At 53.5% G+C, this 22083-nt stretch overlaps 2 protein-coding genes across 5 annotated transcripts; both read right to left on the reverse strand.

Moving 5' to 3' along the window:
- Positions 1–954: 954 nt before the first annotated feature.
- MAG (myelin associated glycoprotein) lies at positions 955–15039 on the reverse strand. Of its 4 annotated transcripts, none has more exons than XM_053605883.1 (11): positions 14994–15039; positions 13212–13267; positions 12704–12772; positions 12189–12557; positions 9800–10096; positions 9428–9685; positions 7851–8111; positions 3679–3966; positions 3263–3359; positions 2399–2498; positions 955–1465 (listed from the first exon to the last, which is right to left on the reverse strand). In XM_053605883.1, the coding sequence occupies exons 3-11, from the start codon at positions 12747–12749 to the stop codon at positions 1301–1303; spliced, it is 1881 nt and encodes a 626-aa protein (XP_053461858.1). In that variant the 5' UTR covers positions 12750–12772; positions 13212–13267; positions 14994–15039; the 3' UTR covers positions 955–1300. The 4 variants fall into 4 exon arrangements, with proteins under 4 accessions (XP_053461858.1, XP_053461859.1, XP_053461856.1 ...); XM_053605884.1 differs by having other exon boundaries at positions 14927–15030; XM_053605882.1 differs by lacking the exon at positions 14994–15039 and adding an exon at positions 2132–2176 and having other exon boundaries at positions 1327–1465; positions 13212–14903.
- Positions 15040–20438: 5399 nt separating this feature from the next.
- On the reverse strand, positions 20439–21894 carry HAMP (hepcidin antimicrobial peptide). The gene is made up of 3 exons (XM_053604778.1): positions 21736–21894; positions 20721–20780; positions 20439–20638 (listed from the first exon to the last, which is right to left on the reverse strand). Exons 1-3 carry the CDS (start codon positions 21820–21822, stop codon positions 20534–20536), a joined length of 252 nt encoding a protein of 83 aa, XP_053460753.1. The 5' UTR covers positions 21823–21894; the 3' UTR covers positions 20439–20533.
- Between the last annotated feature and the right edge of the window lie 189 nt (positions 21895–22083).

A 22083-nucleotide genomic window follows, 5' to 3' on the forward strand; every position in this document is an offset into this window, starting at 1 on the left:
GATACCGCCCGCCACCGACGCGCACCAGGGGCTGTGAAGGATAAAAGATGAAAGGACAAAAAGACGAGAATGCCATAATCTGAAATGATGACAGGACTGGTAGATCAGTCCGGATTGGGCTGGAACAGGACAAGATAAGAACAAATGGGCCAAGTACTGTCATGATGAGAGTTAACGACCTAAGTGCTGTGACGAATTGTTTTACTTTTATTAGTTACTAGATCTGCATTATGTTACCTTATTGTTATCTAACTGCGCTTTATGTGACCTATTGGCTAAACAGCTAAATTGCAAGGTTCGCTTCTGTAAAAGGGGTCATCGTGACCCCGTGCTTGCCTTTTACTTCTTTTGCCAACTTTCTTTTTGCTTCTAATTGCTAACTTTCAGCCCACCTGTTTGGCCCTTTGCCAACTTTCAGACTAGAGAAACCCCAATTTCAGACCCCTCAATGCTTTCTCACTTAGTCTGCATCAGACTTTGCTGAGACAGCCCCTTGGTCAATTAAAGACTCCTTTTTGAAATTCTAATTTGAGTTGGTGGTCCTTACCTTGCCCCAAGACAACAACACACCTAGATTGGTGGCTCCAGCCCTGAGCTGCAGGGGCTGGGTGGGACAACAGGGAATGCTAGAGACTGTGGCAAGTGGAGACCCCCCACCCCTTCAGGGAGCCATGGCCATGTGTGAGTCCCGAGCCTGGCTGCTGTCAGGTGACCTGACTCTGACAGAAGCAAGAATGAGGATTTTCATGTGAAATCACCCAACCACAGCTGCCAGTTGAGAGAGGCCACAAGTTAATGGCCATCAGCCAGGGCTCCAAGCTAGAGTCCCTGGTCCCTTTGCCCGCGCACAGGGCCTAGCAGAGGGCAAAGAAAAAACTCCATGATCACTCTGGAGACTCGGAATGGCAGGCTCTCCAAGGACAGCTCAGAAAACATAAGGAACTAGACGGATACTTGGCTTTGGGGCATTTATTTCATGTCCCTTTTGTAAAGGCCCTGGGGCCAGGTATGGGGGCAGATGACCAGGCAGGGGGGTAGCAATAAATAACACGGACAGACAGAGCTCCCCTCCAGACAGAAGAGGTTAAAGGAGAGTAGAGGGGAGCTGAAATGTGGGGTGTAGGTGTGGGCAAGGAGGGCAGCTGGGGAGGAGGGGAGGCCAGGCCCCAGGACTGTCACCTGCCCCATCCCCTTCCTACCCCAGCCCCCCACTACTTTAGGGAAGAAGGGAGCCCACAGCCAGTGGGGGCCAGCGAGGGTCCTGAGGGGGGGGTGGCCACGCAGGCTGCCCCCAGCTCCCTCACTTGACACGGATTTCAGCATACTCAGCTAGCTCCTCTGTCAGAGTGTAGCTGTCCTTGGTGGGTCGTTTTCCCAGGTCCGACTGGGAATAGCTCAGGTCCAGCTCCGGGGGCTCCCCACGAAGCCCCAGTAGCCTCCTTTCGGATCCCAGGCGCCTCTCACTCTGTGAGGGGAAACTACCCATTAGCAGGCTCCTGTCCCCGCCTTCTCCCGATGCAAGGGCTGGTTTGTAGTCCCATAGCAACTGAGTTCAACCCAGGAGCCCCGTGTGAACGTCCTTTCTCAAAGATCACCAGCCTAATGAGTCCCGTGGCCACCAGGGGGCTCAGGCCATCCTCCCTGCAGAGCCTGAAATGTGTCCACAGATTTGGTTTCTTCAGGAGCCTCCTTCCATACAAAAATTTTGGGAGCATACAATATAATCCTTAACACCTTCCCAGATCAAATCCCTAGTATCTTCCCAATCAACCCCACCTACAAGGGCTCCCACCTTTCCAAATTTGGGGGAATGGCTGGTTCAGCAGGTCCACCCCTATGTTTGTATCTGGCGTGGTCTCTATTCCCACCTGGGGCGGTCCCACAGGTAACCTGGGGCAGCCCGTGATCGCCATCCCTCCCACCCCAGAGACATTTGGACGCATACACAGGACGGTGGCCACAGACAGGAGGGAGCAGCAGAGGGACTGACTAGACAAGGCCAGGACTGCTGGGCAGGGCCAGACTTAAGCAGAGACCACTTGGACGCCTGACAGGGACACACACACAGGCATGCCCATCCCGAGGCCCGAGGAGGGCGCAGAGGCAGCACACTGAGGCCCCTGGAACCTACCTCCTGGGGCGCTCAGTGGGTTTCCAGGGTAGAGACCACTCTGGACTATTGGAGAAGGAAATGCAGTCACAGATGCAGGCAGGAAAGGTGAAGGCTCCCTCGGCCCCCACCCCAGACAGCCTCAGCCTGGACACCTCCTCCCCAGCCTCCAGGTTGGGCACAGCCCTCCCAATTCCTTTCTCTCCTGAGAGGCTGCTCCCCCACCCCCAGCCCTTGGCCTCGCAAGCCCCCAGCTAGCCTGGGGCTGCAGGGCTCGGGAGCCCTCACCTCATACTTCTCAGGTGCCCCAGATATGCGGAAGTCACTGCTGAACAGGACAGGAGGGTTGTCCCCTGCTGAGAAGCTCGGGCTCTCTGTCACATTCTTTCTGCAGGGCAGGACACATCAACCTCAGTGGGCTTCCCAGGCCTCCCGCTTTCCTCCCCTTATGCACCCCTAACTACCTCAAGAGTTGGCCCCATACAACCCCAAAGTTTCTCCCACCCATCTCTCTAGGATGGGGCAAACAACCTCCCTGGAAGGACCAACGTCCTCTTGCCATCCCTCCCTGCCTCTGGGGCTCCTGCCCTGGCTGAGGACCTGGTCTCTGGTCTCAGCCACTTTTTAGGGACCCAGTCTGGATTTTCTGGGTTCCCTCATGTGCTCTGGGTCTGTCTGTCCCTTTTGCTGCCAGGATATGGAGCAAGGAGGTTAATTCCTTTTCAGGACAGCTGATGTGTGTGCCCCAAGAGCAAAAAATAGCAGCAGCTCAGGGGCACCAGGTGACTGTGCTTTGGGCTGGAGTGGGTCTTGTTGCCACAGTTGTGTCATCTGTAGGGTTTTTGGGACCGACTGGAATGGATACTGTGGCTGCAGGGTACTTGGGCTTTCCCACCCCACTTATGCCAGGGAGATCTCCTGGGGACGGGGAGGCCATGGCAGGGAACAAATTGTGTGTGTCGAGTGCTCAGCTGAGGCCCTAACAGTGTCCGGCATCTGCAGGAGCCCTCTGCCCCGTCCAGCTGACCATTCTCCCAGCAGAATCTAACCTCCCCCTACATACAGCCCTGCCTCCCTCGCACACCCTCAGCTCCTACGCCACCTCAACCCCCCTTTGGAGACTCCTCATCCTGAGACCACGCTGCCACTCACTTCCTGCGTGTCTGGGTAATATAGCAGATGATGGCAATTAGGATGGCAAAGGCAACCACGGCTCCCACTGGCCCAATCTTGGCCCACATCAGTCGGTCTGAGGACAGAGAAGACCCAGGCACCCTCAGGGATGCTGGTGGTGGTGAGGACACCTGGGTTCTTAGGAGACATGCTGGGGTGATAGTAGAAATATTCCCACATCCTTGCACTGACTGGCTAGCAGAGGCTCCTGGCTCCATCTGCAATCCCTTCAGCTGTGGGAGGTCACAGGGGAGGGGTTCATAAGCGTGGGCAACCTCCGGCAGCCTCTCCTCACCAGGTGGAAGGGGAATCTGGCCATTTTACCAATCTGATGGTCAGCCATGGGGAGCTGGATCTGAGAGGAGCAGCTCCCACCTCTGGGACAAGCCACTCACGGGCTCCCTGGAAGGGCAGCTCCAGGCTCTTGGTGCCGTAGAGGTTCCTTGAGGTGCAGATGACCCGGGGCGGGGCCTGGGCCTGCCCCCGCAGTGTGAGGATGCTGGTGAGCAGGAGGCCGCTGCGCTCTGAGTACACGAACTCCCTCTCCGTCTCATTCACCGTCACATTGCGTGAAGGCAACTCAAAGGCCACGGACGGCTCTGGGTTGGACTTCACCACACAAAGGCACTGCACTGTGTCCCGAGCGGCTGCACAGTGCGACTCCAGGAGGATCACAGGGGCAACTGGGAGGGAAAGACGGAGACTGAGAGTGGCCTGGAGCCGGCATGGAGTGGCACCTCAGAGATTGCTTGGCGGAGGGCAAGGCCAGGGTGGCTAAGCCTGCGGGCAGTAGCCAGTTTCTTCTCTGTCCTGAGAAACACAGAGTGCCTTGACCTCTCTGGGACCTGGCCAGCTGCATGTTTTCCTCGTGGGGTGCAGGGCCTTGAACATTCCCGGGCACTGATAAAGGTGTTCAGATTGTTGTCCAAAACACTGAAAGAAACCAGCCCTGGCTCTCAGCCACTTTCCTTGCATCCTCATCCAAACTCCACGCCCTGACGCTTCCGCCAGACACAGCTGAGCAGAACATCCCTTTCTCTCGCCGTCTGCGAAGACACCTGTGTATGGTCCCCTAATGAATGGGCTGATCGCCCTACCGTTTTGTGCTTCCTTCTGGAATCTGCATCAACCCCATCTCAGGACAGTTTGGGGCACTTGCTGTTGGAACCTCCCTAGTCACCCCAAAAGTGGGCAACTCCAGTCTCAGGCTCGGCCTGGGAGGGATGCTGTGTTGCAGAGATGAGCGCATTTCCCCCTTGGCACTGTCTCTTATGTGCTCTAACTTTGTCCACCTCTCCTAGCACATCATCAATGTATGTTGCTCCCTGCTCCATTACTCCCTGGGTCCCATGAGTAAAATCCAAATTCTTTGGTCCACAAGGCCCCTCAGGCCCTGACCACATTCCCTCTTCTTCTCCCCCCACCCCCTGCTTCCTTACCAGTTTCTCAAACTCACAGAGCTCTTTCCCACCACAGCATCTGTGTACTTGTCCTTCACCTTGGAACACTTGCTTCTGACCCCTGCAGATGCCCTGGCTCCCCCGCAGGTCTCTAAGCAGGTGCAGCTCCCTGGGCGCGCTACTCCCTCTCTGCACACCAGGGAGCTGTGCTCGCCCCTCTCTTCCTTCACTCCCCGTCTTAGGTTTCCTCCCAAGCACTTGTCCCTACCCGTGTCACATGCAATATATTTGGTCTCTTATTTCCATCAAGATGGCTTGCTCAGTCTCTGGCCTGTGCCCACTTAGAAGGTAGGAGCTACCGAGCCCTCACAGCATGGAGCCTCTCAGGGCCCCCGCACTGTCTCCCGCCCGTCCCCCCAGCCTCTGCTGCCACTCCCAGCTCCTCTCCTGGATGTCTCTGGACTCCCCATTGCCACAAGCACCAAACACCACCCTCCACCCAAGGCCCTTCTGTTGAGCTTTGCTTTGCTGCCATTTGACTACGAAAAAACAGTACTATGTATTTTTTCTGTTTTTCATCTTCCAAAGTTAGAAATGATATTACAGCATTGAATGTCTCTTTCTAAGCTGTTCTTTTTCCCTCCTGGAGCATTTGACACCCTCCTCTGCTCACTTAGACTGAGCACTGGTTCTTCATTAGTTCTGACTAAAACTCACCTACACATGGGAAAAAGACCCTTGGCCCATATGCCCCACTTGATTTCAATTTCTAGTCAAAAAGAATATACCAGTAACAGTAATGGGCTAGGGGATCAGTGAGCAGATGTGTTCTCAGCAGGGATGGGGACCTCAGTGCGAACATCTCTAAATCTACTGAACACAAAATGACAGGTTCCAAATTCTGGTTAGGCAGGTAGGCATTCCATTTGCTATGGTGTTAACTGATTTAACACACCACAGAGTAAATTAATAACAAGCCTGAACTAAGAAGAGATTGAATTAAAAAAAAAAAACAAAAAACCTTCCACCCAAGATGGCCCCGTGGTGCCTCAGTGACAATGTCTGCCCCAGCCAGTGGGATGATGCCAACACCCCGCTGTGCTCAGCAGCTTCCAGGGCCACCTGGGAGAACTCTGAAACCCCGAAGTGACGCTAGATAAGCCCCAAAGGTAAAGGGACACGGAAAGGGGAGTTTGCGAAGGGAAGAATCTGGCTTGAATCTCACCTCTGCCATCTGCTGGCTGGATGAGGCCACTCTGCTTCCCTGGGCCTCCACCATGGAGTACTGATGTACACAAACTGCTCTCACCGTCCTCCTCAACTGGCAAGGAGCCAGGGGACCCCAAAAATGGGAGCCCGAGTGTGTCCCACTCAAGCACTTAGGGTTGCGTAGGTAGATCCATCCCAGCAGAGGGAGCTCCAGTCCAAAGGGAAGATGGGCGGGTAGCCAGAAGGGGCCCAAGGGCTGCACTCTCAGAGGGCCCACACTTTGACACAGGCCTTGGAAAGGACTGAGGAGCTAGCCGGTGGGGCAGGGGACAAGGCCACTGATGCCCCTTGACTCTGACAGGCTGCAAACCACCTACTCCAAATTTTTCTGTCTGATTTCAAGAGAAGCCAGATTAAGTGAGTCCTTGGATGTCCAGGGCTATGAGGAGGTGAAGCAGCCACAAATCTCACAGCTGGGGCAGGTAGAGGTCTGGAAGAATCCTGGCTCTAACCAACCTTCCTAGCTACATGGCTTCTGGGAATTCTGACTTTTAGTTTTCTTCCCATTTAAGAGGGATAAGAATAATGCACACCTGTTTCACATGGTGGCCACAAGGATCGCGAGATAACCCCTGTAGAGGATGAAATTCCCAGCCCTTAATAAATGTAAGAACCACTGGCACAGGGAATAACTGGGAAAGGGGGCAGCAGGAGGGGAAGCCAGCCCCAGGGGGCACGGAGGGATGCAGAAAGCAGGGCATCGTGCAGCCACATGCCATGATCACAGCAGGGACGTGAGGGGGCAGAGATGGGGGGGGCATGCCGGAAGATGATAGGTTAGCCGAGGAGCGGGCTGCCCTAGCTTTGCCATGGAAGGCGGCCCTCCAAGAATAAGCTGGATCTACCAGGTACCGATTATTGCCATGTTCAGAGCACTGAGCAAGTACCAGATAGCAGACACTGTACTGAAAACTTTACATACTGAATCTCTTTTCACCTTCTGGCAAACTTGTTTGGTGAGGGCCACTGTAGGAGGAATTTAGAGGCAAATGCCAGAGGCCAGAAGGGAGCTGAGGAAGCAGGAGAAATAGAAGCATGGAGGAGACATTCTGGAGGGAGTTGCTTGAGGAAGGAGAGTAGAAACAGGGATGGATGCTACAACCTGGAGAGATGGCTGGGGTGGGGCTGGGGCTGGGGCTGGTGGTGCTGCCCACACAGGGGAGGCCAGGGGAGGTGCTGGTTAGCAGAACAATGGTGAGTTTCATTTCCAAGAGAGTAGCTTTCTATGTACACCCATCTCATCTCTCTGGCTATACTGTATTTACTAATAAGTTTGCTGTCCTCTCAGCCCTATCCCCAACGTCCCACAGAGCTGAACAGCCCTTTGCACATAACAATTGCCCCATCAATGTATTCTGATGTCATTACATAGGATGAGGTCAACTTTGGGCAGTACAGTAGAGGGGAACCAGACTGCCTGGATCTCAAGTTATACTATTTTTCTTAGCTGTGAGATCTGGGGCAAATGGCATTCCCTTTACGGGCTTCAATTTCCTTCTCTGTAAAGTAGAGAGAGTAATAGAACCTGTCTCCCCAGGACATCATAAGGATGAAATGAGCGTGTCCCTAAGCAGGGCTTCCAATGGTGCCTATACCCAGGGACACTCTACGAGGGTTAGATGTCATGGTTACTATTTAGTTCATGCAAAGGGTCAGCGCCCACAGGATTCAGAAATCTACTTGGTCAAAAGCCCACCCCAGGATGAAAGCACACAGTATACTCAGACAGAATTTTTACGTACTTGCTGCAAATTCAGCTTCCCTGCCCTCCCCATCTGCTGGTGAGCACACGCAAAGCTGATCCTAGTTGGGACATGTGGATACCTCTCGGTAATCCAGGTGTCCCTCATCGAACCATCCTCCTGGCTGGGAGTGGAGATGGAAGGGGAGTTACTCACATTCCACAGACAGATTGAAGGCGGTGGCCCTCTGGCCATACTGATTCTCAGCCACACACCAGTACTCTCCATCATCCTCGGGCTTGACTGCCGGCAGCTCCAGCTGCAGTTCACTCTCATAGATGACCGTGGCCAGGATCTGCTTCTCCTTGAAGATGGTGAGAATGGGGTCCGGCTTGCTCTGTGTAGAGCATGAGATGGAGACTGTCTCCCCCTCCACGGCCACCATTGTCCCGTTTACTGTCGGCTTCCAGGGAGCATCTGGGACAGGGGCAATGAAGGACAGGGAGCTGATGGTCAGAAACTAGAAGGTGCGTCTTCTGCCAGCCAGCTCCCACCCTCAAATATGACCCAAGACACCCCAAACCTAGCACACCAGTTCAGGATGACTCAAGTCAGCCCTGTCCTGGATGTCTTGTTTACAAGTCCAGGGGCTTTGCAACCACAGTATCTGCCTTTGGATCCCAGCTCTATCTCTTCTGAGCTACATGTGGACCTGTGTCTTAATGTCTCAGGGCCTCGCTTTTCTCATCTGGAAAATTGGCTTAATAATAGTTACAACTTCACAGAGATGATCATCCAACATTCACTGACAGCTGCTGAGTGACAGGCATTTTTCTAGCTTCAAGAAGGCCCATGTGGGGAGAGACTACATAAGTAAAATATATACTCAGCAAGATGGGGACAAGTTCTGTGAAGAAAGATAAAGGGGGCAAGAGGATGCAAAATCAGGGTAGTTACAGTTCTAGAGAGGACTGTGAGGGAAGGCTTCAGTGAGCCTAGCTATGGGGATGTGTGTGTGTAAAGCACTCAGGAACTGCTGAGAACATGTTGGCTGTGGCTGGCTTATTATCCTCAGCCCTGGGCACTTGGCTTCGATAAATATTTGTGAATGAATAAACAAATGAATGGCCTCTCCTTGTTTCCCAGCTAAGAATTCTGTTCTGATCAGCCCCCTCTGGCAGCCCCAAAATGTCTGTGCACACAGCGGGGCTGGGAGAAGTCTGGGGTCCCCTCAATCCACCATTAGAACTACAACAGGGTTCATTTTAAAATGCAGATTCTGCGGGGATGTGGTGGTTCAGCATTTGGGAGGCAGAAGTGGGCAGATTGCTTGAGTTCAGGAGTCCAAGACCAGTCAGTCTGAGCAAAAGCAAGACCTGTCTCTACTAAATACAGGAAAAATAAGGCAAGAAGATTGCTTGAGCCCAAGCTTTTGCGGTTGCTGTGAGCTATGATGACACCATGGCACTCAAAAAATAAAAATAAAATGCAGATTCCTGGGGCCAGGGCCACATCTACATGGAGACTGCCCCAGATTGCCCCCCAGGAAACTATTTAACAAATTCTCCCAGGAGGCAGGACAGAATGTGCCATCTTCTGATCCCACCTTCAGATAATAGTGGCACAGAGCAGATATTCACCAATACTTGCAGAAACAATGAAGGAACACCTTGACCCGCCTCCTCAACTGTGTCCCAGGCCCAGCCCACACTTGCCCTGGAGGAGGCCAGTTTGCCCTAGGGCTCCGCTGTAGGCCCTGCCAGGCATGTGGGCACGCAAGGCCCGTGACTCACACATGACACTGAGGTCCACGGTGCGGTTGTCCTGGCCATAGGCGTTCTCTGCCAGGCAGGCATAGACGCCATCCTCCTCAGGGGTCACCTCCTCCAGCTCCAGCAGCAGGCTCTCGGCCACGGCCTCCCGCATCACGGTCCCGTCACGCATCCAGGTCAGCAGCGGCAGGGGGTTGCTGTCTGCCCCACAGAGGAGGCTGACGTGGGAGCCCTCAATGGCCTCCACTGAGGAGTTCATCTCCACGATCACCGGGGGGTCTGAGGCCCACGACACACGCAGCTGTGTTAGCCGGCAGGGGCAGCAGCCAGGCCCCGGCCCCGCCCGCGGCCTCCTCTCCAACCCCGCCCCGCCCCGCCCGCACCCAGGCTCACACTTGACGTCCAGGCTGGCGTAGCCCTCGAACTGCAGGCTGGTGTTGGGGAAGGAGGCCTGGCAGCCCAGCCTGTGGCCGTTGGCCTCGCTGGTGGGCACAAAGTGCAGCAGGGACACCTGCACCCAAGTGCCCTCGTCCTCGCGCAGTCGACCCAGCACAGCCGGCTCGCCCAGCCCCTCATGGCCCAGCCAGCTCAGCTCCGGGCGCAGCTCCGGACAGTTGTCCGGCACCATGCAACTGACCTCCACTTCCGTGCCCGCCACCACCTCCGGGGGCACCACGATGTTGGGGGTGTCTACGTGAGGTGCGGAGAAGGAGGGCTGAGGAAGCAGCATGGGGCTGCAGGTCACCCCACCTTGTCCAACTCCTCTGTGGGGGCCTGGGCCACAGAGTTCCCTCAACCTTCTTCCTCCTCTCCGTTACCCTCCCCCAGAGCCAGCGAGCGAGTGAAAATAAATGACAGTACAGCCGTCTGAGCCCCTCACAGTGTGAGCTGCCCCGTCCTTTCAGCAGTGCTAGGAGGCTGCTGTTATTTCGCTTATTTTGCAAAAGGGGAAACTGAGGCCACTGCTAGTACCAGATAAAGCCAAGCTCCAGACCCGGTCACTCGGAGTCAGGAGTCAGCAGCTGTGCTCGTGACACCTCGTTGTTTTCCTCAAGAACCACTCTCCTCCCCAACGTTGGCTTTGCTTTCCTTCTCCCCCTAGGCCATTCATTTGTTTATTCATTCACAAGTGTGTGAGTGTGTGTGATGTGTGCATGTGTATGTGGTGTGTGGGTGTGTGGTGTGTGTAGAGTATGTGATGTATGCATGTGTATAAGGTGTGTGATAGGTGTGAGTGTGTATGTGGTAGGTGTGTAGTGTGAGTGTGTGTGAGTGTATGTGGTAGGTGTGTGGTGTGTGTGATAGGTGTGTGGTAAGTGTGTGAGTATGAATGTGTGTGGTAGGTATGTGGTATGAATGTGTGTGGTAGGTATGTGGTGTGAGTTGTGTGTGGTGGGTGTGTGATGTGAGTGTGTGGTATGAGTCTGTGTGGTGTGTGTGTGTGTGGTAGGTGTGTGGGGTGAGTGTGTGTGGGAGGTGTGTGGTGTGAGGGTGTGTGTGTAGTATGAGTCTGTGTGGTGTGTGTGGTATGAGTGTGTGGTATGTGTGTGGTGTGAGTGTGTGGTAGGTATGTGGTGTGAGTGTGTGTGGTGGGTGTGTGATGTGAGTGTGTGGTATGAGTCTGTGTGGTGTGTGTGTGTGGTAGGTGTATGTGTGGCGTGAGTGTGTGTTGTAGGGGTGTGGTGTGGGTGCGTGTGGTAGATGTGTGGTGTGAGTGTGTGTGGCAGGTGTGTGGTGTGAAATTGTGTGGTAGGTATGTGGTGTGAGTGTGTGTGGTGTGAATGTGTTGGTAGGTGTGTGGTGTGAATGTGTGTGGTAGGTATGTGATGTGAGTATGTGTGGTAGGTATGTGGTATGAGTGTGTGTGGTGTGTGTGTGAGTGTGTGTGGTAGGTGTGTGGTGTGTGTGGTATGAGTCTGTGTGGTGTGTGTGCGGTGTGTGTGGTAGGTGTGTGGTGTGAGCATGGTGGGTGTGTGGTATGAGTGTGTGGTAGGTGTGTAGTGTGAGTGTGTGTGGTAGGTGTGTGGTGTGTGTGTGAGTATGTGGTGTGAGTGTGGTGGGTGCGTGATGTGAGTGTGGTGGGTGTGTGGTGTGAGTGTGTGATGTGGGTGTGAGTGTGTGTGTGTGTGTGTGTGTGTGTGAGTGCTTATGCTGCACCTATGCGGCTTCTTCCTACCCAGGGCTGTAATCTGGCTCCTCTGTCCTCTCCAGCAGCAGGGAACCTAATCTATGGGCTAGACGCTAATGGCCACTCAGAAATCAGGCAGTGAGCCCTGTTCTGATTGCCAAATCTGGCCATAGCTGCATTTTATTTGACCTAATTTTTTTTTAAGTATCTGAATTAGCCAATATTTAATAATTAAGAGATTACATGAAAGTCCGTGACCCTAGAGAATGCTGCAGCGTGGGCCTGCTCTGAGCACGGCGCCCTTCACTGCCCAGCTTTAACTGCTGACCTTGTTCCCACCCCACAGGGGAGGACACCAAGGTGGAGAAAGTCGAGCAACTTGCCCAAGGTTACCTGGTAAAGCAGGGATCCCGAGTCCTTGCCCCTTACCTCTAGGCCCCACTACCCCTCTTCTGGTGATTCTAGAAAAGTAAGGGCTCCTGTTTTCCTCTGAGGCCAGCAGGAAATTGGGGGCCCTGCTTTGCTCATTCTGTCGCCTCCACGGTTCGGTGTCGCTGAGGTCTGCACCTCCGGCCGTCCAGACCTCCAGGCGGCGGAGGTGCTAGGGAAGACACCCCCAGACCCCCCACCCCCCGTGCCCTCTGGGAGACTCACTGATGACGTCCAGGACGCTGTGCTCGGAGAAGGTGTACTGGTTGTAGCCGCCCAGGTCCCCGCGGAAGTAGTACTTGCCCCCGAGCTCGGGGCTGACGTTGTTGAGCAGGAGGGTGCAGTTGCGCAGGCCCAGGTCCCCCAGGAGGCGGCTGCGGCCCTGGAAGCTCTCATGGACGACTTGGGTGCGTGACTTGAAGACCACTGGTGGGTAGTTCTTGGGGTAGGGGCTGTTGAAGTACCAGACGCCATGCACGACAGCTGGCCTCAGCTCATCCGGGAAGTCGAAGCGGCAGGGGATGGACACACAGGTACCTTCAAAGGCTGAGATGGACGAGGGCATCCAGGCCCCCCAGTGACCCCCTCGAGAGGCTGTGGGAGAGCAGGGGTACCGAAGCTGAGGACCGTGTCCCTCCTGGATCGCCCCCTCCTGCTCCCATCACCTGCCACTGGCCTGGGGGCTCAGGGACCCAGAGAAAGAGTCCCAGCCTGCTCAGGGGCCAGGACCTTGCGATTACCTGAAATCATAATCCAAAACAGGGGCAGTGCAGTGAGGAATATCATCTTGTACAGCAAGCTAGTGATAGCTGGAGGGGAGACCAGAGGGTTAGCAACCTCAGGGGAGGCGAAAGGGGCATTCTGGCAAGGCTTCTGGAGGGGGTCTGTTCAGATGTTAGCTGGGCTGCCATTATTTATAATTACAAACACTTATATGGCATAGACCATGTGCCAGGCCCCAGTGCTTTACTTTGCTCCGTTAACTCATTTGTTCTCTTTGAGGAAGATTCAATTATTAGCTTCATTTTATAGCTGAGATCCAGAGAGGTTAAGTAACTTGCCCCAGGCCACATAGCTGGTTGGCAGTCTTAACCACCAGGCTGTCCTAGGCAGTACTGATGTCCTGTAACTATTTTCATTGTTATCATGCCCCCTTGGGATCTCCAGAAAGTTAAGAATCAAGGCTGCAGCAGTGGTGAGAAGCAAGAGAAGCCAGGAAGAAAGGGGAAGTGATCCCCTGACCCTCACCTCTATCTCCCTGAGTGGAGAACGTCCTCTGGTTCCACTTGAAGCTGCCAGCCAACCTGGAAGAGGAGTCAGACAGGTGCGAGGGGGCAGGGGCCTGAGCACCCACTGCCCTGCTCCTTTGGTGTCCCCTACACAGGTCGCAGCCCTTTGTAAGACTGCCACATGGTGTCTCTTGCTGGCAGATGCTTGGGACCCTCCCACACAGCCCTGAAGCCACTCCACAGCAACACCTCCCCACAAGCTGGGATGTGGGAAAACTGTGGGAAGGGGAGGACAGCAGCATGGGGGGCAAGGCCGGGGTGTGGTGAGGGGGTGAGGGGGTGAGGGAGCAGATGTCCCACGGCTGAGGCCTGGGGGTGGCCGGCAGGGACACAGTCCATCAATGACTGGGTTTCACAGCATCAGCATTCCCAACATGCCGCGTGAATTCCTGCCGCCCTCTCCCACCCCACAGACGGCCCCTAGTGTCCCCACCCTCTCCAGAGGCCACTGGCTGGTACAAAAGAGTCCTGTTCCCTCAGGGAAATTGTGTCTCATCCTGAGTGGGGCCAGGAGGGACCCAGGTGGGGGTTAAGGAGTCTCTGGCACTGGGACGCCTCGAGGTTGGAGCCAGGATTTCCACGTGCTTTTCCCAGCCTTCGCTGCCCCCTCCCACAGACACAGAAACATGCAGACATATCCAAACACTGCTATGAAATGTGACAGGTCTAGTCGCTGCCAGAAGGAGCAGGCTCGCTCAACAGAGGCCCTGTGCACACATGCAGGCACTGAGCCCCCCGGGCCCACAGAGATGTCCTGGTACTCACATGGCCACAAAGTCACGCCTGGGCTCCACACCCACCTGGACAGAGACCGGCCTGGCATTCAGGCTCGCCAAGATGCAAAGACACTCCCCCACCCCCCTACACACTGAGCTGTCGCTATATGGGTCCGCCCAGACACTCACAGATGGACACATAACATCATGTCACCCTTGCACCTGCCACAGGAGGGTACAGGAGTTAGACGCAGGAGGGGACTGGGGCACAGGCTGAGCAGACATGTGAAACCCCTGCAGAGGCCACACATTCTTAAGGAGGATGATGAAAACTTGTTCCCAGGTTGGGGCGGAAACAATCTGATCTGTTACTATGTGTCCTGCTCCCTGAGAGCAGTGATACATGAGCGCATGGACAGTGTATCCGCAGTGTTACAATTTCAAGGGTGGGATGAGGAAAGACACACCCAGAAAGTTTCCTTAGTAGGGCATAAGGAAAAGAGCTGAGGAACATGGACGCAAACTGGGATCCACACAAGAGAGGTGCAGGGCGGGCATGCAGGTGTGGACACACGCACGCGCGCGCACACACACACACACACTTGTCATGCACCTGGGTGCCGAATCCTGCTCACTCACGGCCCGCTGCCCCCACCTATTCCCAGTCTGCAGGGTGCACGTGCCTTGTCACTTAGGCATCTGCTCTTCCCCCAACCCAGGACAGCCCCACCTGTCTGCCCCACCGGTGAGAGCCGCAGGGCAGCTGCTCCTGCAGAACCTCAGCCAGGGGTGCCCAGTAGCACCCTGTGTGCTTCCTCTCTGTGGACTCTTTCCAAAGTCCCCATCCCTGTCCCAAACATCATCCCAGCCCATCCCCAAAGCAAGCCCAAACCACACCCTCCTGCATCCTAAATTAGTGGCCATTCCCAGTGACCCTCCCTTGCCCAGAGCACCTGACCTTGTCCTGTTTTGGGTGCCGCCGCCTGGTGCTCCCCCACGCCCTGGCCTTTCCGCACAGTACTCACTCGGGAACTCTTGCTTCTGCACCTCTGCTCTGCTGGCCCTGCTTGCGGTCCCTGCCTCCCAAGGTCTAGGCCCCCACTTGCCGGCCCCTCCCCTCCCCCCGGGTGCCAGGGGCCGCCTGCCTCCAGGGCCCAGCTCCTCCCTGTCCCCGGAGGAGGGGGGCACAAAGGGGCCCTTGTCACCACGGGGCTTAGACAGGGCAGCCTGACGCCTGGGTTCTATTAGCTCCTTCCTGGAGGGCATGTGTGTGCTGCCTTGCTCGGTCCCCCGTCCTCCATCACTGTGCACCCTGATTCTGGATCCCATAGACACAGTGTAATCTATCTGGAAATCCCGGGCTAAGGGATGGAAAGCATTGTCCTCTGGCAACGTCAGGTGTAATCTTGAGGCTTGTGTGGACGGGGGGAAGATACAGGGCCCTCTTACCCTCTCAGAGCCTTGCCCCCCTTGGTCATCCTGGTCCATTTTCCTCTTGGCTCCCCTTACCAACTGAAATGACCTTATGCATTAACTGTCTTCCTTCATGGGGACACAACCGCCATGAGGGCAAGGGCTCCGTCTGGGTTATTCTCAATCTATCCTGCTTGTAGACTAGCTCCTGCCACACAGTTAAGCTTGATAACTGGTTACACACTTGAATGTGTCCCTGAGAGACTGTGGCAACTCTGGACACAGGGGCATTTGTCCCTGGAAAGCTGTACCCACCTCATGGGACTCTTCACTCCAGTGCTGGCCATAGCCTACTCATCCTTTGGGTTCAGCAACCTGGATGCAGTGTCCTCGAGAAGCCTTCTTGTAGCCCACCAAAATAGGGTCTCCACTGCCCCCACAGCCCTAAGAGCACTTGCCACTTGCACGTTTGCTCATTGCCCCTTGGCTAGACTGGGGGTCTCAGAGCACAGGCCTTCGTTCAGCAGAAACTTGTCTGTCTTGTGCACCCTGTGTCCCTGGAATGCTTGGTACAGAGGTCTGTGCAGACTCTGAACTGGCCAAGGGCCCTCTGTGTGCAGATTTCACAGTGATCCTGCCGCCATCGCAGCCCTTCCTACTGGTCATGGCCTTTGCAGGATGGGGTGCTGGGGCAGCTGGAGGTGGTGTGATCTAGTGTAGCAGTGGTTTGACCATGAGCTGTTCAGCCACACTGGGATATCTTCTGTCCTCTTTCAAGCCACTGCAATGGGGACGGAGGGTCCTTTCTCCCAAGGGAGAACCCAGGGGGTGAGGGGTGGGGAAATCCCTCAGCCTGGGGAGTGGAGGAGTCAGGGAAGGCTAGAGGGGGAGGGGGAATCCCACCCCCACCTCTGGCTTCATGATGTCAGACTCTGCCCGTGCCTTTCCCAGTCAGGGGACAAAGGCCTATTGAGAGTGGGGTGGGGCTTGAACGCCTGGGGCCCAGAGAAGAGAGGGGCTTTGGGGTAGGACACCCAAATCCTGGGGTACTCATACGTCACAGCCCTCAGTTATTGGGGTGATATGCCTGTGTGGCCTGGGGCCCCATGTCCTCTCTGGGTGCTCCTGGGGGCAGGATGTGCAGACAGGTGGGTCCCACTGAGCATTCTGGTAGCCTGTGGTCTCGATCTCAGGTCTACAGCCCACCAAAGGAGAGCAGGTGGACTAAGAGGGAGGGCTGGGTGACAGGACTGTGGCCTGGAGAACAGGTGCCACCTATAGGTGACAGCCGCTGGGACACCAGGGGTCAGTGCCACCTGATCAGTTTATCATTTGTGAGAAAGCAGGTGTATTATTCTGCTAGTGCTGCCACAATAAGGCATCACAAAATGGGTGGCTTGAAAACCAGAATTTACTGTGTCACTGTTCTAGAAGTTTGAAATTAGAAATAAAGGTATTGGAAGCGCTGATTCCTTCTGGGGGACTAGGAAGGGTCTCTTCCAGGCCTCTCTCCCTGGCTTGTAGATGGCTGTCTTTTTTTTTGAGACAGAATCTCACTGTCACCTTGGTAGAGTGCCATGGCATCATAGCTCACAGCAACCTCAAACTCCTAGTCTCAAGTGATTTTCTTGCCTCAGTCTCCCGAGGACTGGGACTATAGGCACCTGCCACAATGCCCAGCTATTTTTAGAGATGAGATCTTGCTCTTGCTCAGGCCAGCCCTGAACTCCTGAGCTCAAGCAATTCACCTGCCTCAGCCTCCTAAAGTGCTGGTTACAGATGTGAGCCAATGAATTTTATTTTATTTATTTATTTCGACACTGAGTCTCACTCTGTCACTCTGGGTAGGGTGCCATGGCATTTTTAGTAGAGACAGTGTCTCACTCTTGCTCAGGATGGTCTCAAACTCCTGAGCTCAAGCGATTCACCCACCTCAGCCTCCCAGAGTCTTAGGGTTAGAGTGAGCCACCACGCCTGGCCTACACAGCCGTCTTCATCTTCACATGGTGTGCTACTGTGTGTGTCATCTCTGGTGCAATTTCCCCTTTTTTTAAGGACATCATCGTATTGGATTAGGACCCACTGCAATGATCTCATTTTATGATAACTATAAGCCGAGTTCCCGATGGGGGAAAGATGCATGCAAGACACAGCAGCACAGATTGATCACTTGAGTGCAGGAGTTTGAGACCACCCTGAGCAAGAGTGCCCAGCGCCCTTCTCTCTCCCGCCCTCAGTCTTCGTTCAGGGAACCTTGCCTCCCAGATGACAAGCCTCTAAGGCTGAGGACAGAGTTAGTAGTGTACAGAGTTGATCTGGATCCCATTTGGGTGTAATTGGGCTCCCAGAATGTTGATTTTAAAAAGCACATTCCTGAAGAATAAATAAACCATGGTATACGTATACCATGGAATACTATTCACCCATAAAGAAAGATGGAGACTTCACATCTTGTGTATTTACCTGGAAGGATTTGGAGAACATCTTTCTAAGTAAAGTATCATAAGAATGGAAAAGCAAGCATATAAGTGCTTGATATTAATATGAAACTAGTAGATGATCAACTACATACCCACGTGAGAGGAAAACATTTGAATTCAGGAAGGAGAAGGGAGAGAGAGGAAGGAAGTGCAGTAAGCTCTTGCCTATTGGGTACAATGTAGGGATATAGAGGTATTTGGCACATCTGGGTGAAGGGCTCAACTGAAACTTGGACTTTACCTAACAAATGAGAAAAATGGGGTGGCACCTGTGGCTCAAAGGGGTGGGGTGTCAGCCCCATATGCTGGAGGTGGTGGGTTCAAACCCAGCCCCGGCCAAAAACTGCAAAAAAAAAAAAAGAGAGAGAGAGAGAAATGTAACCTAATTGTATGTACCCTTAAGTTAACCCAATTTTTTTTTTTGTAGTTTTTGGCCGGGGCTGGGTTTGAACCCACCACCTCCTGTATATGGGGCTGGCGCCCTACTCCTTTGAGCCACAGGCGCTGCCCCAAACTGCAATTTTTTAAAAAAAGAAATTATATTGAACTAGAATTTAAAGAAACCCAAAACCACATTCCTTTAATCAGTTGCCAATATTTTAAAAATCAGAAAATTTCATAAAAACAAGGATCTCCATCTTCTCTTGAAAAAAATAAGAAACTCTGGCTGGGTACAGTGGCTCATGTCTGTAATCCTAGCGCTCTGGCTGAGTGCAGAGGCTTGTGTCTGTAATTCCAGTGCTCTGGGAGTCTGAGGCAGATCAATCACTTGAGTGCAGGAGTTTGAGACCACCCTGAGCAAGAGTGAGACCTCGTCTCTACTAAAAATAGAAAAATTAGCCAGGTGTTGTGGTAGATGCCAATAATCCTCTTACATCTGAACAAAGAAACAATGAGTATATATAAGTTTAGGAATTCAGAGAAGTTGGTTTAAATATTACCCTGAAGTCAACAAATCATTAGTACAAGGAATCAGAATTACAGATTTTTTTTAAGCAGTTAAAACTGCTTTCACAGAAGCCAGGTGCAGTGGCTTATGTCTGTAATGCTAGCACTCTGGTCAACTAAGGCAGGTGGATTGCTCAAGCTCAGGAGTTCGAGACCAGCCTGAGTAAGAGTAAGGCCCCCATTTCTACCAAAAATAGAAAAACTAGGCAGGCTTTGTGGCATATACCTGTAGTCCTAGCTACTCAGGAGGCTGAGGCATGAGGACTACTTGAGCTCAGGAGTTTGAGGCTGCTGTGAGCTATCATGCCAGAGCACTCTACCCAGAGTGACAGAGAAAGATTCTGTCTCAAAAAAAAAAAAAAAGAATGCTCTAACCAGGTTTGCCCACCTGTGGGTGTAGTGGTCCCAGTCTTCCACTCTCTATCTACACCCAACATTGAGGGCGAATGGCCAATGTCCTTTTCCGTCATCCGAATGCTGGTGTTTTCTTATAAGCTAAGAAGATAGTGAAGCACATCATATATCTCTCTTTCTGTCAAAAATGGGGCAGTTGGAGTGAGAAAGATACTGTTTTCAAGAATAATGTGAGGAAATTTTATTCCTTGTGGAGGAGAACCCTATTCCTTTGTGTTTTAAGTGCAAAGTTTACCCTTATTGAGAGAATGCAACTTAAGACACTCCTCCAAGACCAATCCAACAGGCCTCACTTGTTTGCTATGCCTGTCTGTGAAGGCCAAGGTTCTCAAACTGTTTGGTCTTAGGATCGCTTTACACTCTGAAAAATTATTGAGGCCTCGAAAAAGCTCTTATTTAAATGGACGATATTTATAGTTGACTAACATATCAAAAATTGAAACTGAGAATTTTTATTTATTTATGAGAGAGTCTCACTGTGTAGCCCTGGATAGAGTGCCATGGCATCATAGCTCACAACAACCTCAAACTCTTGGGCTCGAGCAATCCTCTTGCCTCAGCCTCCCGAGTAGCTGGGACTACTGGCACCTGCCATGACACCCGGATAGTTTTTCTATTTTAAGTAGAGATGGAGTCTTGCTCTTGCTCAGGCTGGTCTCGAACTCCTGAGCTCAAGCAATCCACCCGCCTCGGCCTCTCAAAGTTCTGGGATTTCAGGTGTGAGCCACTGTGTCAGGCCAGGGATGGAGAATTTTAAAACACAAGCACATAATCCATTAGCCATAATGGTGATGATGTTAACCACCTGTCATGGAACCTCAGAAAAACTCCACCATACACATGAGAGAAGGTGAGTGAAAATAGCAGATAACATCTTAGAAGTTTCCACCTTGTGGATCCCTGGAAGGAGTCCCTGGTTCTTACTGTGAAAACCCTTCTAGGCATTTGGGTTTGTTACCCTTGTTTTAATAAAGAATTTCAAGGAAAGGAAACTTTGTTTAACTTTCATCTCTTGCAACATGATTTCCAGCAATTGGGGAAGTGGAGAAAAAGGGAAAGAACAGAAAACAAGTTTGCTTTACCAAGAATCCTGGCAACCTGCAGTACACGCCAACCCTGCGCATCCCACCCAGCACCGGCCATGGCGTGGCAGGGGCCAGAAAAGCACCTAGTATCGTCCGGGAGAAAGGACAGCAGACACTCAAGTTTGGAAAATGGAAGATAGAACCAGTCATTTTATTCCAAGATCGGCATTGGGGGATGGCAGGAATAAATAAAGGAGGGGAGACTGGGGAGCCGGTAGGAAGGCTCTATGTCTTGCAGCAAATCCCACAATTTGATGTCCGACAGCAGCCGCAGCAGAACAGGCAGATGGGGAAGTGGGTGTCTCGCCGGCTCCGCCTCTGAAGCATGGGCTGCTGGAAGGAGACAGAGTGAGGGGGCAGGCCCGGGCAAGGGGAAGGGAGGTCCTGGGAAGGGTATCCCTGGAACTCTCACCGTCCAGCTGGCCCTGGCTCCAGCTGTGTCCTGGGGCTTGATGTCTGCAAGCTGTCCTGTCTGTGAAAGCAGAGGGGTATTGAGGATGGCAGGGGGCCGGGCAGAGCTCTCAGACATACCCCACTCACCCACTCCTGTCCAGGAGGTTGGCAACCCAGCTCTCAGCTGAGGAAAGGTCTCTTGCCTTCCCACAGGCGGTTCTCCTTCCTAAAATCCTCCCACACCAGTCTCCTCCTCCCTAATCTTCTTGGGGACATCACCTGCCCTAGCCTGATGCCAGCGCCAGCCTCGGAACCAGTGTCCCTGCTGTTGCCTCTCACGGTCCACCCATGAAATGGCAGAGGGGCTGTCCCCATTTTAAAAGCTGACAGGGGTTTCCGCCACACTCAGAGGATAAAACAGTGTCTGCACAACTGCCCGCAAGACTCTGCACGCCCTGCACCTCACCCAGCCTCCATCTCATCTCCAAGCACCACCTTCTGCCTTGATTCCACTCTGACCCTGGAGTACGCCAAACTTGCCCTCACCTCCAGTCTTTGCTTGCTGCCTTCATCCCTTATCCTCCAAGGCACAGGTCAAGTATCATTTTTCCACAAGACGTTTGTTTGGCCGTGAGCCTCTTGACCCCATCGGTGGGCCCCCATGGTCACTCTACCCCCATCCTTTACGTTATTCGTGAATGTCAGTTACTAAACGCGACTGTTTGTATTTTAATCATTCATTAACCAATTCCTTGCCCGGGATATAAGCTCCATGACAGCAAAACTCTTCTCTCTCGTCTACCTGGTTCATTGCCTCGTTCCTGCCTTTAGAGTAAGACTGGACATAGAGGTGCTCAGTAAACACCTGGGTAGTTGGCCCAGGGACCCACTGCCCTCGTCCCTGCCACCAGGCCTTCCTCCATCCCTGTTCTTTCAGTAGCTTCCACACAGCTCTGCTCTGTGCTGGGGAGTCTCCAGAAGCCCTCAGAAGCCTTTCCCAGGGGTCTGCTTCCCCTACCCCTGTGAGCTCTCACCTGTTGTGGGAAAATGAAGCCACTGGTCAGGCTGGCGAGGAGGAGGAGAAGCAGGCAGGCAGCCCGGATCTGAGCGTTCAGGGCCATTGTGCTGTCTGGCTGTCCTGCTGTTGGGTTTAGAACTCGCTCTGGTGTCTGGGACCCAGGTACAGTCGCTTTTATGGGCCCTGCTGGAGAAGGCGGTGGTCTGAGCCCCCTCCCCTTTGCCCTCATTTCCAAGAAGGTTGTGGCGCCGAAAAGGCGGGAGAGATAAGCGGGAACAGAGTGACAGGGAACAGGGTTGTGTCACCCTCAGCCAGCAGAGGTGTGTCTAGGGGGTGGGGTCGATGGGGTCACAGACACGTGTTG

Source organism: Nycticebus coucang, chromosome 10 (genome assembly GCF_027406575.1).
Source record: "Nycticebus coucang isolate mNycCou1 chromosome 10, mNycCou1.pri, whole genome shotgun sequence".
Classification (NCBI taxonomy): Eukaryota; Metazoa; Chordata; class Mammalia; order Primates; family Lorisidae; genus Nycticebus; species Nycticebus coucang.